A 25598-nucleotide genomic window follows, 5' to 3' on the forward strand; every position below is an offset into this window, starting at 1 on the left:
TGAAGTGCCTCAGTGGTATTCATTGTAAATATGAAAGAGTATAACAAGAAAAGAACCCACAATTGTCCTCTTGCTTTCCAACAAGTCAAGTTTTGTTAAATAAAGTTATAAAGAGTCCTACAAGTACTTTCCATGAGACTTGGGAGGTTAAAAAGGCCAAGGTCTCCCACTGTACCTGGGGTCATCTGCAGTAGTCCCGATCTCTATCTTGCCAGTGTATCCAAAGTACTCCAGAGGAGAAAGTGAGGCTATTGACCTTGCACAGCCCTCCCTCATTTAAATCTAATTCATTTGCCAGTCATGGCACCACCTACCTGTTGTCTCCATCCTCTTCAAGAATGAAAAATACACAATAGTGGGTCAAGGAATTTTATTTTTATGTTTTAAAAGAGCCCTCAGTGTTGGAACAGATTAAGAAACACTTCCTCTCAGCAGAGTCATAAGGTAGTATGGGATATGGCACATGCTCTCACAATCCTAGAATCACTGTTTTTTTAAAATGTTTGTTAAAAGTATTGATTGTAAGGGGAGGTGGGACCATATTGGGAAATAACTGTGGTATATAAGAAGCAAAAAGAATCAGTAAAACTTTAGACAGTAAATGCAAGGGCTCCTGAGAGTTTACTTATTATAGAGCAAGGGGCAGGGTTCTCTTTATGTTATTGGCAGGTCCAAGTCCATTGGAAGCTTACTCAGGATACCAAGGAATTATTAGCTGGTTGATCTCCTGTTTGCAGTCCTCCCCAGCTTTGGATTCTAAGCCTTTTATCACATTCCTAGTAAGGAAGAGTGTCAATGGATCCATCTGTGATCATTGTTCTTGGTTTACTGCTGTCTATCTCATGTCTGTTTCTTATTTCATCATGGAGAAAGGGCTTTGGAAGAGGGAAGTTTCCACCTGGGCCTGTTCCTCTTCCCATTATTGGCAACATACTGCAGCTGGACCTTAAGAATATCTCAGAATCTCTTTGCAGAGTAAGTAAGAATCTCTTCTGCTGGTTTCATTCTCGACTCTAGCAGTTGTCAATTTGTTTTGGGAGACTGTCTTCAAACAGCTTGTTGTAATGGGTATGGAGGCACCTTGTAGGTTTTCTAGACCATATTTGGATTCACTATAGTGGCCATCAGGGCCCACTGTTTCAGCAATAGCTGGTGTTATCAAGTTCATGCAGGTATGGATGAGATCTATTCTACAAAAAATGCTGTCTTCTGCTATTACTCCCACTTAAAATGCTCACTGTCCACCACAGGAAGAAAGGGAGTATTTGATGTACCTGATTATTTCTGGTGCTTGAGGAATGAGTAGGTCCTGCAAACAGGTAAGGACCTCAGTCTTTGTTGTATCAGAGTGGAGAATGTTTTCGTTGCACATTCCTTCACAGGAGCCCTCAGGCAGCTTCTTTGTGCATTCCCAGTCCTTGCATGTAATCTCAAGTGTGCCTGGCTGAAAGCAAGTCCAGCCCAAATAGGAACCAGCAAGTTCTGAACTCAGACCTGTAGATCTCAAAGTCTTTGAAAGGTAGCCTGGGGTGGTAGAAAAGGCATTGAAGCTGGGATTAGAAAGTCCTGGGTTCAAGTCTAGATTCTGACATTTACTAGCTTTGTGTCTTGCGCAAGTCATGATGATGTCTCTGGACCTCAGTTTCCTGTGTCTGTATGAAAACATTGCCAATAAATGTCCTATCTGTCTCACAGGGTTGTGAGAAAAGTTTAGGTGAGGTTAACATGTGAAAACAAAAATATGTTCCCATTTTGACCTGGGAGATTGCCAAACTGCTCTCTTTACCATATCCTTCCCAGGCATACCCTGATCTTTGGGGGCCTCAGTTTCCTTATCTGTAAAATTATATGATTAGATTAGAAGAGGAGTTCTTAATCTTGGGACCGTGAGTCCCAATGGGTCTGTTGATATATTTCAGAGGTTCTGCGAGCTTGGATGGGAAAAAGGACATCTTTATTTTATTATAATAGCAGTCATTATCCTTTGTAAACCTATGTATTTTATTCTGAAAACATCATTCAGAGGAGGACATGGCCTTCAGCAGACTATTAAGGGTCCATGACAAAAATAAAGTGTTAAGCACCTCTGCTTTAAATGATCTCTAAAGTCCCTTCTAGATCTATAGCCCTGATCTAATTTAACTTATTTACATGCTTTCTGTGGGAACGAGGACCCTTTTCTGCTCCAGAAATTCAATGATAACATTGTTTCTATTCCCCAATTCTGCTATTCCAAAACTTTAGATGAGTAATAATGATGATGATGATGAGAGTAGCATTTATCTAGCGATTCAAGATTTGCTAAGTGTTTTACAAATATTGGGTTATTATTCTTACAGGAACTCTTAGAAGTAGGTGGTATTAATATCCTCATTTTACAGATAAGTAAACTGAGGCAGACAAATATTAAATGGCTTGCCTGGGGTGCCATAGCTATTAAGTGTCTGAACCTGGATTTTGAGTAAGGTCTTCCAGGTACAGCACTGTATCCGCTATGGCATCGAGCTATGAAGTATAAGCTCAGCCTCTCAGAAAGGTGGGGGATACTACACTGAGGTCATAAATTGTGCCTCATTAGTCAGTCTTATGGCTTCTAGCCCAAGGCACAGAATGAAATTTTAGCCTTTTGAGTCATCTATGACTTGGATTGAGTTCACAGGTTGCATCATCCTTTCTGTTATAAATGTCACAAATGTTTTGAAGGAGCTGATAAAGGATTGAGAACTTCTCCAATAAGGTCAACAATAATAATCCAAGCTGTTTATCACCTGATTCAATGATGACCCTTTCACTACTGCCCACATATTTTTTCACAGCTAGCAAAAGATTATGGCCCAGTGTTCAGTCTGCAATTCGGTTTTGAGCGTGTTGTTGTGTTACATGGGTACAAGGCAGTGAAAGAAGCTCTGATTGATCATGGGGACAAGTTTGCTGACAGAGGACCTATGCCAATTATTGATGTGGTTACCAAAGGATTCGGTAAGTTTCTTCTTCATGTAGAGGAAGAAGAGAAAGATAAGAATAAGGAAAAGAAGAGTATTCTGAGATATTGGTGGGAATAGATCCTCTTTGGAAAGAAAACCCTCAAAGCAGTGGCACGTTGAGGAGGATGTAATGAGTGCTGGTGAACCCATTTGTATTTTCTCCAGGACAGAAGCTGCCTAGCTTCATGTTATATATTATAGCAGTAAACGTATGAAGAAAGAGATGGAGGGAAAAATGGAAAGGTAGGTAGAGAGACAGAGACAGAGACACACAGAGAGGCAGAGAAAGAGAGAGAAAAGGAAAAAAGAAAGAAAAGAAGGGAAAGAGAGGAAGAAAGGAAAGAAGAATGAGAGAAAGGAAGAGAAAGGAAGAAACCAGAAAAAGAGAGAAAAAGAATGGAAAGAAGGAACCAAAGAAAGAAAAATAGAGAGAAAGAGAATGATTGTGGGGTGAAAGAGTCCAGGAAGAAGAAGAGAGATCTATTTCTCCCATCTATCTAGTCTTGACAGTTCGTGGTAATCATTCACCCCTCAGGTGTGACTTTTACTTTCAAAGATCCTTTGCTCTGGTTCATTTTCCCGCTGATTGGAATTTTCTGCTTGCTGTTCAGATAGCTAGTGTTCAGCAGCCTAGCAGCTACATTACGTCCTCTTACTGGACAATGACCACGACTTTTTGTAGCCTGGTATTCCTAGGAACATGTCTTCTGGCAGTCTGATTTGTGTGTTCTCCATTTTCTCTATCAAGTTGTCATAAGAGACATTGTTAGATGCCTTGGTGACTTTCGTGTCTGCTCTGTCAAGGCATTGCCTAGATCTACGAGTCTGATAATAACACAAGAACAAAAAAGAAATTTTATTAGACTAGCAAGAGCTGTTCCTGATGAATCCGTGCTCACTCTTAGTGACCACTTTTTCTAAGTGTTCACAAACCAAACTCTCTTAAGAGTAGTAAGAAAGTGAGTAACTGAGAGAAGGAAGACTCCACACTGTGTAAGACATCGAAACTTTTGTTCTGCCATGTATCTCTTGTTAAACAAAGCAGAAGAGGATGAATGGCAGGTAATTGATTTACAATGTTAGAAAATTTGCCACCAAATGAATGAAATGAAGCTGGTGGTTAGGGATTTGCTACCTGCCACCAGTAACAGGTAAATCAAAATTACTTCATTTTGCAAGAATAATGATCATCCAAAATATTGAACCTTTGAAGACTAAGCAAGGTGTAGTATAGGCAATGTGGATCAGAATCCATATGAATGAAAGGTATCTGTATTTTTGAAATAATCTTAAAAATTCTAAAATCTGGCTATTGCTGGAAATATAACCTTACTTAGGCTACTAGACCTAAAATTAGGACCAAAATCCCTCTCTCATGTCATTCTATAAGCTACAGTCTGGCAGTAGTTTCTGCTAACATTTTTCATCACCAGTGCTGATAACCTGACTAGAAGGCAAACCCATTTCTGTGCTACAGCCAAAGTAGGGCAGTTGTAGTAGGCACATTTGAGTAAATCAAGGTGGCAAATGAATAAATGAATCAAAAACAACAGCTAACAAATGTAGTACCTACTATGTACGAAGCACTGTGCTGAGTGCTTTACAAATATTATCTCATTTGATCTTTGCAACAACTCTAGGAAGTGGCTCCTATTATTACTCTTCATTTTACAGGTGAGGAAACTGAGGCAAAAGGAGGTTAAATGACTAGCTCAGCTGTAAGCATCAAGGAGTAAATCTGGACTCAGATCTTTTGCCTGCAGGTCCAATATTCTATCCATTGTACCACCTAGCTGCTTTGGTAGTTAGTAGTTTATCAGAAAAAAAACCTTGGATATCTTAATGGCCCGCAGGCTTGACATAAATCAACAGCACAATATGGCAGACCATGGAGGCAATGAATGGCCTCTTGCAAAAGGGATTTGAGCTGAGTATTAAGGGAGAATATAGAAACTAAAAGGAAAGAGGGCATCAAAGCCATGGGAGGAGGGAAAGGGAAAGAAGAGAGCCAGTGTGAAGGTAAAGAAAGGGAAAATGGAGTGCCTTATGTGAGGAAGTGGAATATAGAGTCTGTAGAAGGGAGCAAGATGAAGAGTTGCACCTATCATGTTGCAAGCAATGGGTCAAGTGTTGGGAGATGTAAAGACAAATGAGTCAGTGCCCTCAAGGAGTTTATAGTTGGATGGAGTGGGGAAAAGACAACACGTCTATTTACATATATCTATATAGACATAGGTATGTATGGATAGAATGACATACACATGTGCAATATATATATTTATGCAGACACAGACACACACGAACTAGCAGCTATGCAGATCAGCTAAGACCTGATTCTACAAAATGGCACTTGAAGTGAGCTGAAGATCCTGGAAATCTGAGGCAAGCATAGGTTAGGATACCAGGGAGGAGAGCCATGATTGAGGAGCAGCCAAAAGTCCAGTTCGCCATAGTGTGTATGGAGGGGAATAATGTGCAGTAAGGTTGAAAGGGTAGGTTGGAGCCATCTGGTGAAGGCCTTTAATAGCCTAACAGAGGAGTTGATGTATTTGATCCTGATAGTAATATAAAACTACAGAGTTTGCTGAGTAGGAGAATGATATGCTCACTTTTCAGTTTGGTGGTTGTCTTTGATGGTAAAAGGGGACCAAAATTATATCACTATGTGAGGGTTAGGGTACGGTGTGACTGACTGTGGCTGATCAGTCCAATCACTCTGGTAGTCAGGTGAAGGATGAATGGGAGAGAGTAGCCTGGAAACAGAAATATTGCAGTATTCTAGACAAAACAGTGATGAAGGCATGGACTTGAGGGGTAGATACATGAGTGAAGAGAAGGGAACTGTTGTGAAAGCTGAGGTAGGGCCAGCTAGGTGGTACAGTGGATAGATCACTGATCCTGGTATTAGGGAGAGCTGAGATCAATTCTGGCCTCAGACCCTTGACACTTAGTGATTGTGTGACCCTGGGCAGCTAACTTAAACCCCCTCCCTCACCAAAACAAAAACCAAACTGATATATAGATAAGAAGGATTAGGGAAGTAATTAGATGTGAGGGTGAGGGAAGAGTTAGGAATCAAGGCTCCCCCTGAGATTGTGAACTTGAGTGATTGGAAGGCAGGTTGTTCCCTAAATGGAAATAGGAAAGGACAGAAAAAGGGGAGGTTTGGGTGAGAAAGACAGTGAATTCAGTTTTGGATGCAATGAGTTTGAGATGTGTACAGGAATTAAAGAGATGGGAACATGAGGGGTCATGTTTTTCCTCTTAGTTTCATTTCATTTCATGACCTGGGGTGGCAAGAATCCAGGGTTTTGTTCAGGATTTCTGAGTCCTAGGTCTAATCTGAGACTTAACCATTGCTAACTTCAGATGAATCACTTAATCTTTCTCAAATTCTTCGTGTAAATAATGAGAGAAAGCACTTGAGAATTTCTAACATTCGTTGCTTATACCAGTCTATATTATCTGATTCAGTGAAGTGAGATAGAGAACAACGGCAAAAGTTTAATTTTTCCCAAGCAGAATTTTGCAAAGCCCCTTCTTCAGGTCTTCACCTGTAGAGGAATTATTTTTCTTTCTTCCTTCCTTCCTTCCTTCCTTCCTTCCTTCCTTCCTTCCTTTCTTTGTTATGAGATCAAGGGTATGTGTTAATGAATGAAATTTGTGAGATTGGCATCAATGAAAGAGAGAGCAGAAGCCCTTTGCTGGGATTCCAAAGTTTTCCACAGGTCCTGGGAGGCCTTACCATGTCAGCTTCTGCTCTTTCAGAGAGGTATTTAATTACACCAACATGAAATAAAGTTCATTCCAAGGGATTTCAGTCACTTTCTTGCTTGAGGGTTCCTATATGAAGCATCTTGGAGTAGAGGGTAAAGAATTTGATCCTTACAATGTCCTTTGTAAATAAGATTACAGGCAAAGGAATGGTTCCCAATACAAGGTAATTGGGTGAAGTCCCTATCCTTTGTCTGGAATTGGAGGGTGATATCTGGGGATAGGAAGGTGTGATGTATTCAGGGAAAGAAGGATTATATATCATGCTAAGCTTTAGTATATGTGTATCATGTATGTACCCTAAAATTAACTATAATTCTTTGCATACTTGCTAAATTCTGTTTTGACTCAACAATCATTTCCCTATAAACCACAATGCTACTTAGTACCTTTCCTTAGGGAAAAAGAAAGAAAGCTCAGAGAAACCATGTGATATCAGGATTGCTACTGAGCTTATGCAACTTTCTATTCTTATTTAGGGTACCTCTTGTGGTTCAGTCATTTTCGTCCTGTCTAATTCTCCATAATGCCATTTGCGGTTGTCTTAGCAAATATACTGGATGGGTTTACCATTTCCTTTTCCAGATCATTTTCTAGGTGAAGAATGGAGGCAGACAGGGTTAAGTGACTTTCCCAGGGTCATATAAATAGTAAGTGTCTGAAGCTATACTTGAAATCAGAATGAGTCTTCCTGACTCCAGGCCCAGTACTCTGTCCACAGAGCCATCTAGTAACCTACCAAAACACAAGAAACAGAAATTCTCAGTCTTTGGTCCCTGTGTGAAGTAGGGAGACTAGTAATTTATTTAGTCTGATCAGAAAACATTAGATTCCTTTGGTCAAAAGATAGAAAGGTGTAGTGGTAAAGGAATTTGAAGATCTTCCTCACCCCTTAATAAGCCCATGTGACCAGCTTTGAGTTGTAGCCCACCCCACAGCTTGAGTCACATGGAGCCAATGTTGGGAGGAGTGTGCTGAATGGGTCAGCAGGAGGGGTGGAGCTGAGATAGAGTGAGGCAGAGCTGATAGAGAGCAGACAGAGCAGAGAAAAGCAGCTAGCAGTGAGAGAGGGAGTGATTTTCCCTAAGGGAGCTTGTTTGTAGGGAGGCCTGAGAGAAGGAAGTCTTGGGAATGGCTGTGCTCCCTGCATTGATATTGTGTATAGATTTCTTGGTTGCTATGATGGATTTGGCTTTTGGTATTTGAATAAATGTCTTAGTTTCATCTCTGAGGAAGAGAGTTTATATTTCATGACTTTACCCTGGAAATACGCATACATATCCATGGTGGCTGCTGTGGGTATTGCCCTGGCATTACAAAAGATACAAACTAATTTACTCTATAACCATTCAGGCCCCAAAATGTGTTTTTATCCAGGCCTCCCTCTTGGTGGCCACTTTATTTCCTGGAGGGGGATATGAGTGCAGAGCCACCTGATGTGTTTGTGACTGTGCTGAAGGGGGAATGATATATGGGATGGGAAAGGAAACAGTATTGATAGAGGAGAAAGCAAAGTGACACCTCCCCTACTTAATTTTATTCTCCCAGAACAACGGGTGTTGATCAAGGTTCCTTGGACATGGACTTTTTGACATGGGTTATAAGGAACTTTGGTGTCTAAGGATTCTCTTCCTGTTTTCCTTGATAGGAATTGTTACAAGCAACGGAGAGAGATGGAAGCAAATCCGCCGCTTCTCCCTCATGACCCTGAGGAATTTTGGAATGGGGAAGAAGAGCATTGAAGAGAGAGTTCAAGAAGAGGCCAAGTACCTTGTAGAAGAGTTAAAGAAAACAAAAGGTTGGTGTTTCTTTACTTTGTTACCACTGACCTCAGAAAAATTCCTCCTATCCCTGGTAACTTATACAGACTGAGGCTGGCTCAAGAATTTACTGTAGTCTGAAATCACCATGTTTCTACTTTGGGGCCCATCCTGGGGACATGCCCATAACCATGTGGTCATTCCGAAAAGCCTTGAAGGGTCAGGATGGCTGAGAGAAGAGATGAGAGCCAGTGCAGCTCTGCTAAGGACTTCATGCTAATTTTGTGAGGAGACAGTGTGGTGAGGAAAGTTTAGGGGGATGGCTTTCTTTGTTTTTATACCTTGTCATATGGAACAGAGCTCACAAGACCCCTAGCACCAGTGGTTCTATTACCTTTAGTGAACAGTTCCATGGGGAGAAGGCATTATTTTAATATCAGTTTGGGGAGTCCAGGGATCTTCTTGATATTTTGCTAACTAGTTGAAGGAAGGGCAGCAGGGTCAAGAACGCTGCTACGAAGACAGTGAGATGCCACAGCATCATCTCTTGATTTTTGACCATTGCCTCCCTCTATCTGCTCTCCTTTCTATCAGCCCTCTCCCTTTTCTTTCTTTTCTCTTACTACTTCTTACCTCCCTTCAATCCACTCCTTCCTTTTTCTTTCCTCTTTCCTCTCCTCCTTCCTATATGGAAGGTTAGATTTCTAACCTGCAATCCTCATCCTGGGATTACTGATTTAAATAAAATGAAATGTAGTTTAAAAATCTACACAAAGTAGTCTGAAAGCAAAAGCTTGATAGAGTGAGGTGATGAATAGGGATTTAGAAATGGGAAATCATGTGGTGTGGTAGGAATTGCACTGTATTTGGGGGAAGGAGAAAATTTGGTTTGAATCCCACTTCTTGATCTCTCCTAGTTGTGGCATAAATCAAATAATTTTCTTGATACTCACCAACCTCATCTGTAAAATGGGAATTATACCATTTGCACTTAGATTTCTTAAGTGGTTTAAATCAGACGCTTCATAAAAGGTGGCTTATTTTCAACCAAAAACTTGTCATCTAGAATGTAAGCTAGAGGAGAAAGCAGAACAATCAAGTCTACTTAAGACAGGCAAACCTTCCTTTTGATCACAGTGGCAGAGTTAAATTCTCTTTCTTTGTGAATCTCTCTGTCTCTCTCTCCTTTAGGGTTACCATGTGACCCCACGTTCATCCTTGGGTGTGCTCCTTGCAATGTAATCTGCTCTGTCATTTTCCAGAAACATTTTGAATACAAAGACCAAAAATTTCTATATTTAATGAAGCTTTTAAATGAAAGTACCAAGACTCTAAGTTCCCCATGGATTCAGGTGAGACCAGCGTTGTCTTCTTTTGGAATTATATATATATATATATTTCTTTCATTGCTTCAAAGATACTACTGTAAGGAGCTAGGCTAGAGTTCATCGTGCATTCCATGGGGAGGTACAACACTGTCATGCTGGGATGGGGTCACATTTTCTTCTTTATTGACAAGGACTACAGACAGAGAAGGTCACCCCATGTGGTCTGATTTGAGGGACGTTATAAGGCCCCTCCCTGGTGAAACTTGTCCCAGGGACTGAATGTTAAAATTCATGTTACTGTAGAGATGCTACCTTTTCCCTAGAGCACTGAGTTTGGATCATGATGGCAGATGGGCTAGCTGTCCCAATGGAAGGTGGTAGGCAGAGCTCTTAGAAGATCTCCTAATGAGAAAGGATGAGAACTTTTCTGTAGGAAGAAAGAATTGAGAGTGAAGGCCAAGGTAGGTGCAGTCAAGCACAGACAAAATATTAAAATATTTTTAGGGGGTTTGTATAGGGAAAGGAAAAGTCACTATATTGCAAAAGGCATTTGTTCCACCCTTAGCTCTCTTTGGAACATTATCCAAATGTGAGAATAGAGAATTATTTTCTCTTTTACATAAAGTGTGATATAAAATTCTTCTTTTTAGGTTTACAATTCTTTTCCATCTCTAGTACATTATCTCCCTGGATCTCATCACAAAGTATTTAAAATTTTTCATTTACTCTATGAATTTATTTTGGAAGAAGTGAAGAAACACCAAAAGACACTGGACTCCAGCAATCCTCGGGACTTCATTGACTGTTTTTTGATGAAAATGGAGCAGGTAGAGTGTGATCAGTAGGTCTGAATCTCAGTTCTTGTACATGAAATGGCTTGTGTATTGGAGGCTGACACTCACATTCACAAACGTTGAGCAGTAAGTAATCATACATTAGTCATAGTGTGCTCAGAGCACCATAGGGGGAGAGAGAAGAATTAGAAGATAGGGTCCTAGTCCTAATGGAATTTCTAACCCAACAGAAATCAGGAAGAACATGTAAGGACAAGGGAATAATTATCAGGAATGTTTAGGGAAAGACAAAGTAGATTTTAAATTGAAGGTTTAAGTGGTGAAGAAATTTGGAATGAGGAAGAAATACAATATTTGGGGAAGGTTAACATAAGGCTTCATTCTGGAAGAGTTAGGTTTAGATCTTGGTTGTGAAGGAGGTCCTAGAGCTAGGCACTGAGAACTGGGTAGGACCTTTCAGAACTCTGCAAAGACAGTAGGGTATAGGGAACTTCAAGTGACTAACCTGATAGAAATGTAGGTGCTACTGTGGTAGGTACTTGTAGGGAGGATGGTGAATTTTACAGTGAAGATGGTGGAGCTGGAGGCTCCTCGCTTTCCACGCCATCCACATGGAACAAAGAGAAAAATTGAAAGGAAGAAAAAATGTTGAAAAATTACATAAAGAAGAAAAAGTCAGCTAAATTAAAAGCAAAACTAGAACAAAGCAACATGCTAATGTTATGCATAAGGAGTAAATGAAACCCTGAAAGTACCAGAAACATGACAGAAGGTAAAAGGTATGCTGATGGACATCCTGAAATGGATCAATGAACCAGTTAAAGGAACGAAGTATACTCTGAGGTCACCATCAATGATTTTCTTCCAAGACCAACCAGAAGACATATTAATTAAAAAACACTTTTAATTTAACAATACAGTAACTTAACTGACAAGAAGAATCACATCGTCTTCAGTCTATTTGCATAAGGGTATATTCTCCCAGATTCCCACCACATTGGTGGATGAGGAAATGTGGGAGAGGGCAAATATATAGAGCAGAGCAAGAGATTTTTAGGATAGTTACATATGGTAGTCTCTTACAATCCTCTCCGTTTAGTTTATGAGAATCTTAAGAATGACATATGCCATTTTTCCCATCATTACTCATAGTGGGAATAGGCCTTGATTGACTTGAACTTGAATTATGTTCTCTAGCACCTGCTTGGTATTCCTACATATTTTAGATTTCTTTTCTTTAGTCCACAGAGTATTTGTTACGTATTCAGTTTATGACCTCAGTGGTCACTTTACCTCAATAGCAACACCTCATGGTCAAAGACAAAGCATTTAGCCTCTCGTTTTCCTCATTAGTAAAGTGACAATAATAAAGCAGTACTTCTATCACGGTATTTTGATGAGGACAAAACAGAAAAATATACAAGGACTCATATTTTATAAATTTTTATATATATATGCAAGTTGATAATTTTTTCTTCCTCATTTGTTAAACTAATAAATTCTATTTATCTCAGTAAACTCTGCCCCCCACCTGCCCTATGCCATGACAAAAGATGTTCAGTTTAGACAATATCTTATCTCCAAGGTCAGAATCCTATTATGTAGTAACAGGATTTATTAGCTTAGTGAAACAGGAAGAAAGTACAATAGATTATATTTATATAGGGCTCGTGTATTTGTTTAGTTAATTCAGTCATGTCTGGCTCTTCACGACTCCATTTTGGGTTTTCTTGGCATTTTCTTGGCCATTTCCTTCTTCAGCTCATTTTACAGATGAAGAAACTAAGGCAGACAAGATTAAGTGACTGTTTCAGGGTTGCAGCTAGCAGGTGTTTGAGGTCAGATTTGAACTCAGGAAGATGAGTCTTCCTGAGACTAAGTCCAGCACTCAATCCACTCCATCGCCTAACTGCTTGTGGATGTTCATAGATGTTATTGAAATATACTCTATACGTATAGCCATCTTGAAAGATAGCATGATGTAGTGCAGTTGTATCCAACACGAATAGAAATGGATCCCAGTGTGTCTCATATTGCCTTAGAAAACCCACAAATTAACATTATCTATGTTGTTTTGTATCTTCATATATTTTACGAAACATTTCCCAATTACATTTTAATCTGGTTTGAGCTCCACCCAGTTTTGCTGGTTGCTTGTGGCCTGAGGGCTGAGAGTTTGACACTCTTGATGTAGCAGAGAAAGAGCTGGCCTCAGAGTCAGGCAAGACTGAGCTCAAGTCCCCTCTTTGATATAAAATGTCTGTGTGATCGTGGGCAAGTCACTTAACCTTACAGTGCCCGAGGGCTCAGCAACTCTCTTGAGACCTTCAGTTTTTTAGAGAAAGGGCAGACTTGCATTGGCAGAGAGGATTTTTTAACCTGGAAATTCTTTGTGTCAATCAAATTATAGGTCTAGTCTGTCTGTCTGTCTGTCTCTGTCTTTCTCACTTTCTCTCTCTCTCCTTTCTTTCTCTGTCTCTATCTGTTTTTCTCTTTCTCTAAATCTGTCTCTCTCTTCCTCTCTGTCTGCCTCTATCTCCTTCTCTCTTTCTCTCTCCCATGTGTACTATCTGCAACAGCCAAACTGCTTTGATAATTGCCAACTTCTTGTTCCACTTTGGGTTGGATTGCTCAAATTTTGTTTATAGAATCATAGATTTACACCTGCAGTGGACCTTGGGGTCATTGAATCTAACCACCTCATTTGACAAATGAGGAAACAGAATCATTAGATGATTATAAGACTTGACCAATGTAAAGATCAGAGCTGGGGTAGGGTGGGGGGTAGCTGGGTGGTACAGTGGATAGAGCACTGGCCCTGAAGTCAGGAGGACCTCAGTTTAAATCTGGACTCAGATACATAATAGCTGTGTGACCTTGGACAAGTCACTAATCCCTTATTGCCTGTCCCCAAAATTTAAAAAATAACTTGAACTGAGATTCATATCAAGATCATATGCCTCCAAATCCATCAAACTTTCCTGTGTGCCCTGCTGCCTCCCTTACTTTTCAATTAATCTGACCAAATTATTCCTAGGAAAAGCAACAACCACAGTCTGAATTTACCATTGAAAACTTGGTCTATACTGCACGTGGTCTGTTTAATGCAGGCACAGAGACAACTAGCACAACCCTGAGATATGGACTCCTGCTTCTCCTGAAACACCCTGAGATAACAGGTGGGATAACAGGCTCATAACACCCATCGGTAATTGATCAGCATGAGAGGGCTTCATTGTCTTTTGAGACTTTCCTTTGAAACTTCTCTGTTGTCATTTTCATATATATATGTCATTACCCATTCAAGTTTACTCCTCCCTACTTCTCCACTACCACCTCCACCCTGCTTACTTATGTAATTGTGTGGTATTATTGGCGACAGGCAGAGAAATCATGACATGGATAGAGATTATAACTCAGTGACAGAACTGGTTCTAACTGAATGACTGAGGGGCTCCTGACCATAGGAGGAGCTGGTGTACCTGGATTCTTGTCACTCATAGAGTTATGCAGGATTGTGCCACATTGAGTTGTGGAACAGAGGTAGACTGATGCCCCTTCTCATTTCCATAACCAAGTGCTGCTAGGTGTTTATTTTTTTAAGTACAACTTGAGCCTGTCCTGAGGTATCTCAAGATATTCTCAGTTGACTAAAGAGACAAAAATGGAATTTCATCTATCTATCTATCTATCTATCTATCTATCTATCTATCTGTCTGTCTGTCTGTCTGTCTGTCTGTCTGTCTGTCTATCTATCTATCTATCTATCTATCTATCTATCTATCTATCTATCTATCTATCTATCTATCTTTCTATCTATCTATCAGAATGTGAGGTCAAGTCCATTATTTACCAATGGAGTCTTGGTGAACAATCAGAGAAAATAGGAGAGAAAGCAGTTTTTGTCCCTCCTTTTTAAGACCAATTTTTATTCATGTTGTGACAGGAAAAATTCATGAAGAAATTGATCATGTGATTGGCCGAAACAGAAGTCCTTGCATGGAGGACAGAAACAAGATGCCTTATACCAATGCTGTGATACATGAGATACAGCGATACATTGACCTCGTTCCAACCAACCTGCCCCACGCAGTGACAGAAGATGTTCAGTTTAGACAATATCTTATCCCCAAGGTCAGAAGTATTTCTCTTATTTTTTTCCAGTGTGTTACTGAATGCTTTTATTCTGTACATAGGAGTCACTAAGGATTTGGCCTGTGGGCTCGTCAGGCCTGCACCACAAATACATGGCTCCATGCATCAACACAAGTGTTGGGGGTGAGAACAGGTCATTCTATCCCAGTCACAAGATGGTAGAGGGTCTTCTGACAGAGAGATGATCAGGTAGTTTCTCGTATAAGATAGTTGTAATGAAAGAGTGAGATCAACCCAGAAAGGTGGAAGGGAGAGGGAAGTTAAGCAGCAGAGGCCCTTGCCCCAAAACCAAAACAGGTCTAGTACTTGGTGCAGCCCATTCTTAGGACAAGAGCAGACTTCTATAGAGGTGACTGGCACTTGCAAGCTCTTAGGCCTCCTAGTCACAGAGCTTACTTGACCTGAGGGTTTCTGAAGTTCCTTCCAGCAAATTTAGCCTTGCTGCCCAGCTCTTCCTCAATTCTGAGAAGCTGATTATACTTGGTCAGACACTCAGATTGGCAGGGGGCACCAGTCTTGATCCACCCAGTACAGAGACCCACTAGCAAGTCTGCAATGAAGGTATCTTCTTTCTCCCTAAAATGAAGGGAAAGCATTGCTCCTCATCCATTGGCCTGGGCCAGCTTGCACATCTGGAAACATTCAGTCATGGAGCCAATCTGGTTCACTTTGAGTAGGAGGCAATTGCAGGCCTTCTTGTTCACAGTGTTTCAATTAGTTTGGGATTGGTCACTGTGAGATCATCTCCTACCACCTGGATGCTGGCAGTAGCACTGAAATTTTTCCAAGCTTCCCAATCATCCTGGTCAAAGGGATCTTCAATAAACACCACTGGATAATCCTTGATGAAGCTCTTGTAGAGGCCCCCAAGTTCAGAAGGGGAGATGTATCTGCTGGAATCATCAGAAGACTTGACGTCCAAGTCATATTTCCCAGATCAGAAGAATTCAGAGGCAGCAGCATCCAAACCAATTGTGATCTTATCAGTATAGCCAGCCTTACCAATAGCATTCCTTAGCAGGTCCAGAGTCTCTTTATTCTCTAGGATGTTAGGAGCAAAGCATCCTGTCCATATTTCTGCTTAATCACACTCTTCAGGTTGTGGTTGACCTCAGCTCCAATGTGCATGGCCTCCTTAAAGTTTGTTGCTCCCAGAGGGAGGCTCATGAACTCCTGCATGGCCAACTTGTTACCAGCATGGGAGCCACCATTCATCACGCTGAAGGCTGAAACTGGCAGGATGACTTCATCGTTGCCTGCAAGGTCAGCAGTATGATGGTACAGGGACACACCTTTCTCAGCAACTCCAGCCTTACAAACAGCCAGAGACACTCCCAAAATGACATTTGCACTAAATTTAGATTTCTTTTCAGTGCCATCCATCTCTTTCACCAATTTGTCGATCTTCTCCTGCTCCACAACATTCAATTTCTTGCTAATCAGGGTTGGGAGAATAGTTTTATTGAAAAGCTCAACTGCTTTTGAGAAATCTTTCCCCATGTAGCGGGTCTTATCATTTTCTCGGAGCTGCAGGGCTTCATGGATACCAGTAGAAGCACCACTGGGCATAGCAGCTCGGAAGTGACCTTTTTAAATGTAGAGATCAACTTCAACAGTGGAGTTTCCACGAGAGTCAGAGATCTCTCTTGCCTGCATCTTGTAAATAGACATGGTGAGTTTCTGGATAGGTCTTCCTCTGCTGGGTTAAAAGTATTTCTCAGTCTAATAGAAGATTTTATACTGTCTCCCACTGAATTATAGAATCTTTGAGTTAGAAGGAACCTCAGGCCAATCTGTATTCCTGAGAAGTGGTCACAGAATTTCAGTATTTGAAGGGATTTTAGTGGTCATACTGTCCATTCCCAATCTAAAAAAGAATTTTTTCTACAGTATGATCATCCAGTCTTTGCTTTCAAACTTTCAGTCGGGTGAGCCACTTTTTGCTGTGGCATTCTGTTCTAATCTTGGACAGCCCTAACTTGAGGGAAATTTCTTTTCTTGCATCAAGCCTAAGTTTGCAGTCTATTACTCTTGGTTTTGTCCCCTGGAACAACACAGCACAAATTGCTCTCTCTGTTTAGTAATAGTTTATAAAACACTTGATATCAGCTGTTATGTCTCCTGTTGTATTGTGTCTTCCGTTCTCTTGTCCAAATATCCTCATTTCCTTCACATAGTATGGACTTGTTATTCGTACCATCCTGATTTTCTCTTGGAGTAACCTCCAGATCTTCAATGTTCTCCTTAAATATAACTCCTAGAATGAATACAATACTCATTTGTGAACTGCTGAGATTAGAGTACGGTAGTGCCTACTTCTAAGTTGCCAGGGAACCTTCAATAATTAGCCTTTGTATATGGTCAGTCCATCATTTTTAATTCTGCATAATTGTATGATTGTCTAATCTGTGTATTTCCATCTTTTTTCAGAAGAACATGAAAATCTGTATTAAACGCTTTGCTAAAATCTAAGTAAACACTATCTACAGCATTTTCCTGCTCTGTCAGTTCATTAGCACTCCTAAAAAAAAGAGAAATAATGATGATGCCTCTCCAGATCTTTGTGACCACCACCTCCTTATCTAGAGAGTCATTTCCTTATTCCTTGAAAAATGCATTCTAGACACTGAGTGAAAATTGGGGGGTACTTTTTCACTTAATTTTTCTTTGACAGTTGTCTAGGTGCTCTCTTATTTTCTCCTTACTTCTCTGGCGTATTAAATCCCTATTAGCCATATTTATGTATTCATTCTATCCTTTTCACTTTGACAATCATTCCCTTGATCAGAAAAAAAACCCAGAAATGAAATAAAAATTGAGACGTTCTGTATCTTCTCTTGCCACTTCTCATTCTCATCCTATAACCCTCTGAGTTGTGGTGTTATCTTTTCTTTAAAACTCCTCTTTTCCATAATACAGTTTAAAAAATCCTTCTTTTTTGCCCTTTGTTAGTCTCACAAACAGCCTCGTAAACAGCCTCTGTTTATTCTGAACTTCACCATTTCTGCCATTCTTATGGAACTATGACATGCTTCTTGCACTCATTCTAGTCTTTCAAAAATCTCAGTTGTTTGGTGAGTTCCCTGTAATAATAATAGCTGTTGTTTATGAAATACTTTAAGGTTTGCTTCATATAGATTGCCTCATTTAATCTTTACAACAACTCTGTGGGAGTAGATACCATTACTATTCCCATCTTACAGGTGAGGAAACTCAGTCTTAAGGATACCACCTGGCTTCCTAGGGTCATATGGCTCGTCAGGATTTGTACTAAGGTCTTTCTGGCTTCTGGTCTTGCAGTGTCTCCACTGCACCATCTGGCTACCTTATCCATATTGGCATCTTTAGAGAATGTTCCTTTTACATCCACATTCAGAAGTGTCTTCAGAAAGTAACTCTTGTCTTTCTTAGTAATAACAATGATAGCTAGCATTAAGGTTTGTGAAGCACTTTATAAATATTATCTCTTTTAATCCACAAAACATCCCTGACATGTAGGTGGTATTATCATTCTCATCTTACAGATGAGCAGACTGAGTCTGAGAGAGAAAATGATTTGGCCAAGGTCACACAGCTAGTGAGTGTTTGAGGTCAAATCAGGTTTTTCTGACTCCAGGTTTCATACTCTATCCTTTGAGCCAGTTTTTTACAAACTCTAAGTTGAGCTGATCACTTTCCTAAAATTTCCCATCCTTACCATCTATAGGTGTGCATAGAAAGTGTGCCAAGTGTGATAGACCTATCTATTGTTGTCATTGCCAGCAAATCACTGTTTCAGTATCTTCCCACAAGGAGCCATCAACCATCACTCTTCTATTCTTCCTAAATATCTTAAGGTAGCACGTTTTAAGCTACTTCAGAGTACAAACAAATGCTTCTTTCTCAGAGCATCCAGTTTCTTCATCTTCAAGAAGAGCTACCAATTTATCAGCTCTTTCCTTATTCTTCTATGTGACATTATTTTATTCTGCAACATCCTGATACAGTTTAGAATTTTTTTCTGTCTCTTCAAATCTTTTGACATCTGCTTGGACTTCTCCACAATTGGTGTGCTTATTGTTTATCAGGCAACTTTTACTTTCTTTGATAAATCTAATGGTCAGAAGTTCTTTTATTAACTTTTATTATCATGAGACCTGCCTCCTTGAGTCTTTTACTCATCTGTACTTATTCTGCCCCACAAGGTGTCAAAACTCAGTTTCATTTCTCATGATAGTATTGCAGACTTTCTAATTTAATGTGAGCCCTGGCATTTAAAAAATCACTGGCTCTTTCCATGCTTAAAAATGAGGGGTATGAACTAGGTGATAGTTCTAAGTTCTCTCTCAACTCTACTATTCTATAGTTCTTATTCTCTAATTATTTGTTTGTATCTTCTCATTTCAGGGTACCACCATAATACCATTATTGTCTTCTGTTCTGTATGATGATGAAAACTTCCCCAATCCAGACAAGTTTGACCCAGGACACTTTCTGGATGAAAGTGGCAACTTTAAGAAGAGTGACTATTTCATGCCTTTTTCAGCAGGTAAGATATTCATATAAAGATATGCATCAAAGATGGATTGATCAATCAGAAGACCTGTCTTTTGATCCAGCTTTGCTAAATATTATAAGTACAACCTTGGTCAAATAATTTCATTTCTCTGGGCTTCAGTTACCTTATATGCCAAAAGACTGGGTTGGTCTAGGTGACCTAGGTGATCTAAATCCAGGCAGTAGGGTGGAGGCATAGTGCATTATTCTTTGAATTCTCCTTGGGCCATGGTTCATCAATGAAATCAATTGGGTTTCAGGGTAGTTGTCTGAGCTTACTCCACAAAAGAGGCAGAACTGAGATCAGCGGCCACTCTGTTGTGTATCCAGACCCAAAATAAAGCTCCCACCTACTCCCATATTAAAAACTATGCTCCCAGTCACCCTCAACTAGGAGCTATGTCTCAGATAAAGTCTTCCAGGTGTTTATGTTAGCATGGTACAATCTTGTATCTTATCAAACCAAGGAAGGGGACTGGGTTATCTTAAAGGTTCATTGCTCAGGTACCATTATGGCTAAGGTCACTGAAGGTCTAATATTAGAGTTTATAATCTTGCAGAAATGACTGACTAGGATACATGTGTACAGAACCATCTTTCTAGTTATGTAGATTTTAATGGGGATCTATTGGTATAGAATTATAGATGATGGTCTGTCTTATTCTTTCACCTTCAATTCTTGGGGCAACCTATTGGCTTTCAGCTAATGGTGGTGATAGCCAAGTCTGGGGCAGGCAGAAATGCATGTTGGCAGGCAGCTAACTGTCCCTGACATGGTGTTCACCAATTCCATGCTCTGCCCAATTGGTTCTAATATTTGGGTGAGACGTAGGAAGGAGTAGTTAAGACAAGTGACTGGATGGCCATGAAATTTTGTGGTAGGCTCCAGAAGTGTTTTCTGTCCAGAATGGTGACAGGAGGTTCCCAAAGGGAACTTTGAACATTCTTCTGGCAACTTTTCCCATACAAGTTATTCTGAATAGCCATAAACTTAGTTTTTGAAATTATAAATGAATGATTATTTTCTCCCTATGGCAATGACTGTTTTCTTCTGAATCTAAATCCCATGTTTTGCTCTGGCTGAAGGAGATTGATTTAGAGAGAGGATGTAAGAGGGGGTCTTCCCTCTGTGTAGGAGGGACTGGATCTTCAAAGGAGTCTAGGACCAGAGAGGAAATGAATGCATGCAGTCTTTTACCTAATGCCACTGTGTGTTAGTAGGTTCCCTATAAGTCCAAAGAAGTGGTTTAGATGATTTAGCAGTCTATGAATATCAAATGCTAGTATTTGTCTCTTACAGGAAAACGGATGTGTGCTGGTGAGAGCCTGGCTCGAATGGAATTATTTCTATTTTTTACTACCATCTTACAGAATTTTAACTTGAAATCTCCCATTGACCCAAAAGAAATTGACGCCACCCCAGTTGCCAGTGGGTTAACCAAAGTACCCCCCTACTATGAGCTCTGCTTTCTACCTTTCTAAAACATGTGAAGTACCACCACTGGTTCCAACTGCTGTAGAATCTTCTCACATGCTGTGAACAAGCTGTATTCATTCCATTGCTTGGTGATGAAAGCCCTCTATGATTTCAGCCCAACAGACAATTCCAGCTCAATCTAATACTGCCTTTGACTTTGGCCAAAATCATGACTTAATTTTCCCCAACCTTCCCTAGAAATTCCTTATTCCTGGAATGTTTTTTCACTTCTCTTGAACTCCACTTATTGGAATCATCCACATCATTCAAATCACAGTTTAGATGCCCTGTACCTGTGTCCTTTTTAGTAGTTATGGTCTGTACTATACAATTTAAGCTTGAATTAGAAACTGATCTTAAGTTGTGCATTCTTTGAGATACATTAGTTGATCCTGTCTTGTCCTCCTCACTAGATCTTAAACTTCTTGTTAGTAGGGCCTTTATCCTATAGTTGTGAGCAGTTATCCACCACCAGTGAGTTAGAAGCCCTTTTCTAGTCCTGAAATGTCTCAGGTTATATTCTTCAACACCGACACATATCCTACTGTAATTCACAATGTGATGGCAGTTAGGTGGTACTTTGTATAGAAGGTAAGACGTGGAGTTAGGAAGACCTGAGTTAAAATCCAGCCTTGGACACTTATTTGAGAAATGGCCCAGGAAACGTCATTTCTTCTCTGCTTCAGTTTTTTATCTACAAAATGGGGATAATCATAGCCTCTCTCTCCCAGGCTTGTTGTGAAGATCCAAGGAAGTCAATTATTGTTATGCATTTAGCATAGTGTCTGGCATATAGTAAATGCTATATAAATTTTAGTTGCAAGTATTATTATAATGATGATGATGACAACTACTACTACTATTACTACTACTACTACTACCACCACCACCACCACCAGAACTACTACTAGTACTGCTATTACTACTACTACCATGACTACTATGTATTTCACCTGCCTATTCTAATTACAAAATATGTATCTAAAAGAAATGCAGAATACATTGAGTAGTCCAGTTTGACCGAAGCACGGAGTGCGCAGAGGATATTAATATGAGATAAGCCTGGAAAGGAAGAGAGCCGTTGGATGGCAGGAAGAAGAGTTTGAGCTTAGTAAACAAAAAGTGACCTGAATATTGACCTGATCTATGTATAAGGAAGGTTAGTTGGATAGAATGTGAGGAATGTATTTTGTGGAGAAGATGGCTTATGTAATAATACAAAGTCAAGGATGCCAGGTTATTTCAAGATATGGGGAAAGGAATTATTTGACAGACATATTGCAAAGACTGATTTAACGAAAGTAGTAGATAGTATACTACAGGTATTCAATTCCAATCAATTATGCATCTGCCTGAGGAATTTCAATTGCGATATCTTCATATATTGGCAAATCCAATAACTTCTGAGCCAAAAGTCAGGCTCCGAGTTGCCTGCTCATTCTTTGTTTCCCATTCCTCTTGTAGTCTTCTAAGGAAAAAGTGTCTAGAGATGCAATATCAACTAGTCCATATCACTAGTTGTAGAGATAATGTCCCCAGGAGGTCATTCTTCAGGAATACAAGTATTTATAGAAGGCTTTTTATTACTTGTACATTACTCTAGCTTATTATTAACACTTCTATCCTCATCTTCAGTACAGAACAATATCTCTTAACATATCAAGTAAAGAACACACCCAGTGGTCTCTCATTCTTTGTATACAGAAGAAAATTGTAACACTTATTCTTCCAATTGCTTTCTTGAGGCAAGTTCTTTATCCAAGCAAACCCAATATACTGTCATTCTTTCACTTTTAAAGCTACAGTATTAGCAGAATGCTGAAATTTCTTACTCTACAAAATGCTAATGAGAAGGAATTTTTCATTTACTCATCATGACATTCAAAATGCCCAAATAGTTCAATTTTTATTTTGTCCAAGAGTTTGGGAATTTAGGTTTGGATCTATACTCAAGTACTTGCAAGTACTTAAAAGGTACCAAAAGCAAATAAGCAGTAAAATTACTTTCATTACATCCTATCTGAGAAAAGGATGAAGATTTGAAGGAATAAGTAATCTCCTTACTTTCTATCTATCTATCTAATGATCTTGATATATAAAAAGTGCTTGATATATACAAATTCTCAATAAATATTTTTTCATTCATTGATTCCTTTGTTTGTTCACTCATTCATTAGAGAATTCAAAATCAAAGACCCATCCCTTTTCCCCATTGGGACATTCTAGGTTGCATTTCTTTAGTACTTACTTCAGAAACACTGCAAATAAAAAGTTAGAAGGGACCATAGGGTCAATCTACTTCAGCTCACACTATTTCATTATGATTTTAATGTTAGAAAATTTCCTCTAATCTCAACAATATTAGAAAATGTGAGGAAAATATGAAAGCCTAATTATAAGGGATTCATTAAGGTCAAACTGTTATATACAAGAATGGTATCAGTATTTTTAAAAGTGTTATCATTTTTAGGTTGGAGCTGAGTTGTGTATTATGGGGTCATTCTAAAAACCAAATTTGGGTAGGAAAAGGTAAAAAGGAGCAATTGTCTTAAAAATGGGTCATGAAAGGAAGAACTGATACAGAAGGAGCAGGTGGAGGAGGAGGGTTTGTGGAAAGAATGTGTACATCTGGAGGAGTGTAGAAGTCTTCAAGACTTGTAGGGAGGTGAGAAGACAAGGAGATAGGGTCAGAGAGGGAGTTTTAGAAGCGTGTGTAGGTTAAGATATGGGAGGGTAGAGGGAGAGGATAAGAAAGGGACCAGAAGAGGGTTAGACAGAATAAAGAATATGAGGGTAAGAACAATGGGAAAAGATAAGATAACAAGGATACTCATAAATATTAGTTATAATTTTGAATGTGAATGGGATGAGTTCACTAAAAAATGGAAATAGCAGAATGGATTAAAAACTCAGTACCCAAGAGTATATTATTTACAAGAAAAACATTTAAGAGATACAATGAAGAGTTCAAATGAAGAGTTGGAGCAGAGTTTTATTATGCTTCAGCTGATGCCAAAAAGGCAGAATTAGCAATCATGATCTCAAAGTTTTGGTTAAAATAGATTTAACTAAAAGACATAAACGAGGTAACTACATTTTGATAAAAGGTAATATGGAAAATAAAAAAAATATTAGTCCTGAAACTATATGCATCAAATGCTTTAGCATGTAACTTTTGAAAAAAATATTAAATGAATTAAATGTGGAGCTAATGGGATTCTTTAACTTTCCCCTCTCACAACTAGAAATCTAACCAAAAAATAAATAGGAAAGAAGTCAAGAAAGTGAATAGAATTTAATATAAGCCAGATACGATAGGTATCTCAAGAGACTTGAATGGAAATGAAAAAGAATAAATTTTTTTCTCAGCAATTTGAGGTATCTTTACAATGACTCCTTGGGCGCTCTACCCACCTGATAGTACACTTCCCTGGTGAAAAGCTGCCTTTTTTATCCTTTGGGTTTACTGGCTAGATTTCTTGCTCAAAGACCAAGCCTTAAACTTATTTCACCCAGGAGCTCATAGACTGGACAACAGGTCCCCACTCACCTAGCACAGCGTGAAAGTAAATACTAAATAGTAACTATTTCTCTTTTACTCAGGAACCCTGAGGTGTTCCCTCTGAGTCTGATCTTTTTTTTTTTTTATTAAAGGGCCATCCCTAGAATAACTACTTAAAGAAGCCCATTCATTGAATACGTGTATCTTACTCAAAATGAGAATGTGATAAGAACTTAACTTAAGGGGCCAGGGTCTCACACTGCATTCTGAGCCATCTCTAGTCATCCTGATGAATATCAAGCCATTGGACTCAGATGGTTCTGGAGAAGAAAGTGAGGTTTGTGACCTTGCACAGCCCTCCCTCACTCAAATCAAAGTCAACTGCAAGTCATGTCATCATCTTGATGTCATGGTCCTTTTCAAGAATGGTGGAGAAATACAACAACTATGGCAAATAAAGAAATATCAGTACTGAACCTATGTGCATCAAGTGCTTTCACATCTAAATTTTTAAAAGCAACGTTAAATGAAATTCAGGTGGAGATAGATAGCAGTACTATAATACTGGAATACTTTAACTTCTCCTTCTCAGAACCAGGAATCTAACCAAAAAATAGATAAGAAAGAAGTCAAGAAAGTGAATAGAATTTTATATATCAGATATGATAGATATATTGAGTGGAAATGAAAAATAATAAACATTTTCCTCATCACTCCATGGTATCTTTACGATGGCTGACCATATATTAGGACATGAAAATTTTATATTTAGACGAGAAATTTTAAAAACATCCTTTTCAGATCATACTACAATTAAATTCTGTCTGATAAAGGACCAAAAAAATATAGATTACAAATGTATTGGAGATAAAATAATCCAATCTTCAAGAATGAGTGTGTTAAAGAACATGTTATAGAAATAATCAGTAATTTCATTAAAGAGAATCACAACAAGACAATGTATCAAAACCTCTGGGATGTAATAAAAGCTGTAATCAGAGGAAAAATTATATTTCTAAATGCTTACATCAATAAAATAGAGAAAGAACAGACCAATGAATTTGGTATGCAATTTAAAAAATAGAAAAAAGAACAAATCAAAAATACCCAATTAAACACTAGATTGGAAATCCTAAACACTAAATGTAAGATTGATAAAATGACTGTAAAAAATCCAATTGAATAAATAAATAAAACTAGGAGTTGTTTTTATGAAAAAATCCACAAAATAGATAAAACACTGGTTAATTTGATTTAGAAATAGAAAGAAGAAAACCACATTCCTAGT

At 39.0% G+C, this 25598-nt stretch overlaps 1 protein-coding gene across 2 annotated transcripts; it reads left to right on the forward strand.

The window, feature by feature from the left end:
• The first annotated feature begins 579 nt into the window (after positions 1-579).
• On the forward strand, positions 580-24786 carry LOC140515188 (cytochrome P450 2C19-like). Of its 2 annotated transcripts, none has more exons than XM_072625761.1 (9): positions 580-975; positions 2817-2979; positions 8407-8556; positions 9710-9870; positions 10497-10673; positions 13678-13819; positions 14587-14774; positions 19182-19323; positions 24463-24786. In XM_072625761.1, exons 1-9 carry the CDS (start codon positions 796-798, stop codon positions 24477-24479), a joined length of 1320 nt encoding a protein of 439 aa, XP_072481862.1. In that variant the 5' UTR covers positions 580-795; the 3' UTR covers positions 24480-24786. The 2 variants fall into 2 exon arrangements, with proteins under 2 accessions (XP_072481862.1, XP_072481855.1); XM_072625754.1 differs by lacking the exon at positions 24463-24786 and adding an exon at positions 20632-22957.
• Positions 24787-25598: the final 812 nt, after the last annotated feature.

This window comes from Notamacropus eugenii, chromosome 1 (assembly GCF_028372415.1).
Source record: "Notamacropus eugenii isolate mMacEug1 chromosome 1, mMacEug1.pri_v2, whole genome shotgun sequence".
Classification (NCBI taxonomy): Eukaryota; Metazoa; Chordata; class Mammalia; order Diprotodontia; family Macropodidae; genus Notamacropus; species Notamacropus eugenii.

What these genes read in the sequence shown, in the direction of transcription:
- LOC140515188 (XM_072625754.1), top strand. Translation starts at nt 796, where the DNA reads ATGGATCCATCTGTGATCATTGTTCTTGGTTTACTGCTGTCTATCTCA. An exon ending in TGTGGTTACCAAAGGATTCG is followed by an intron (nt 2,980 to 8,406) that starts GTAAGTTTCTTC and finishes TTTCCTTGATAG; the next exon opens with GAATTGTTACAAGCAACGGA. An exon ending in TTTTGATGAAAATGGAGCAG is followed by an intron (nt 10,674 to 13,677) that starts GTAGAGTGTGAT and finishes AATTATTCCTAG; the next exon opens with GAAAAGCAACAACCACAGTC.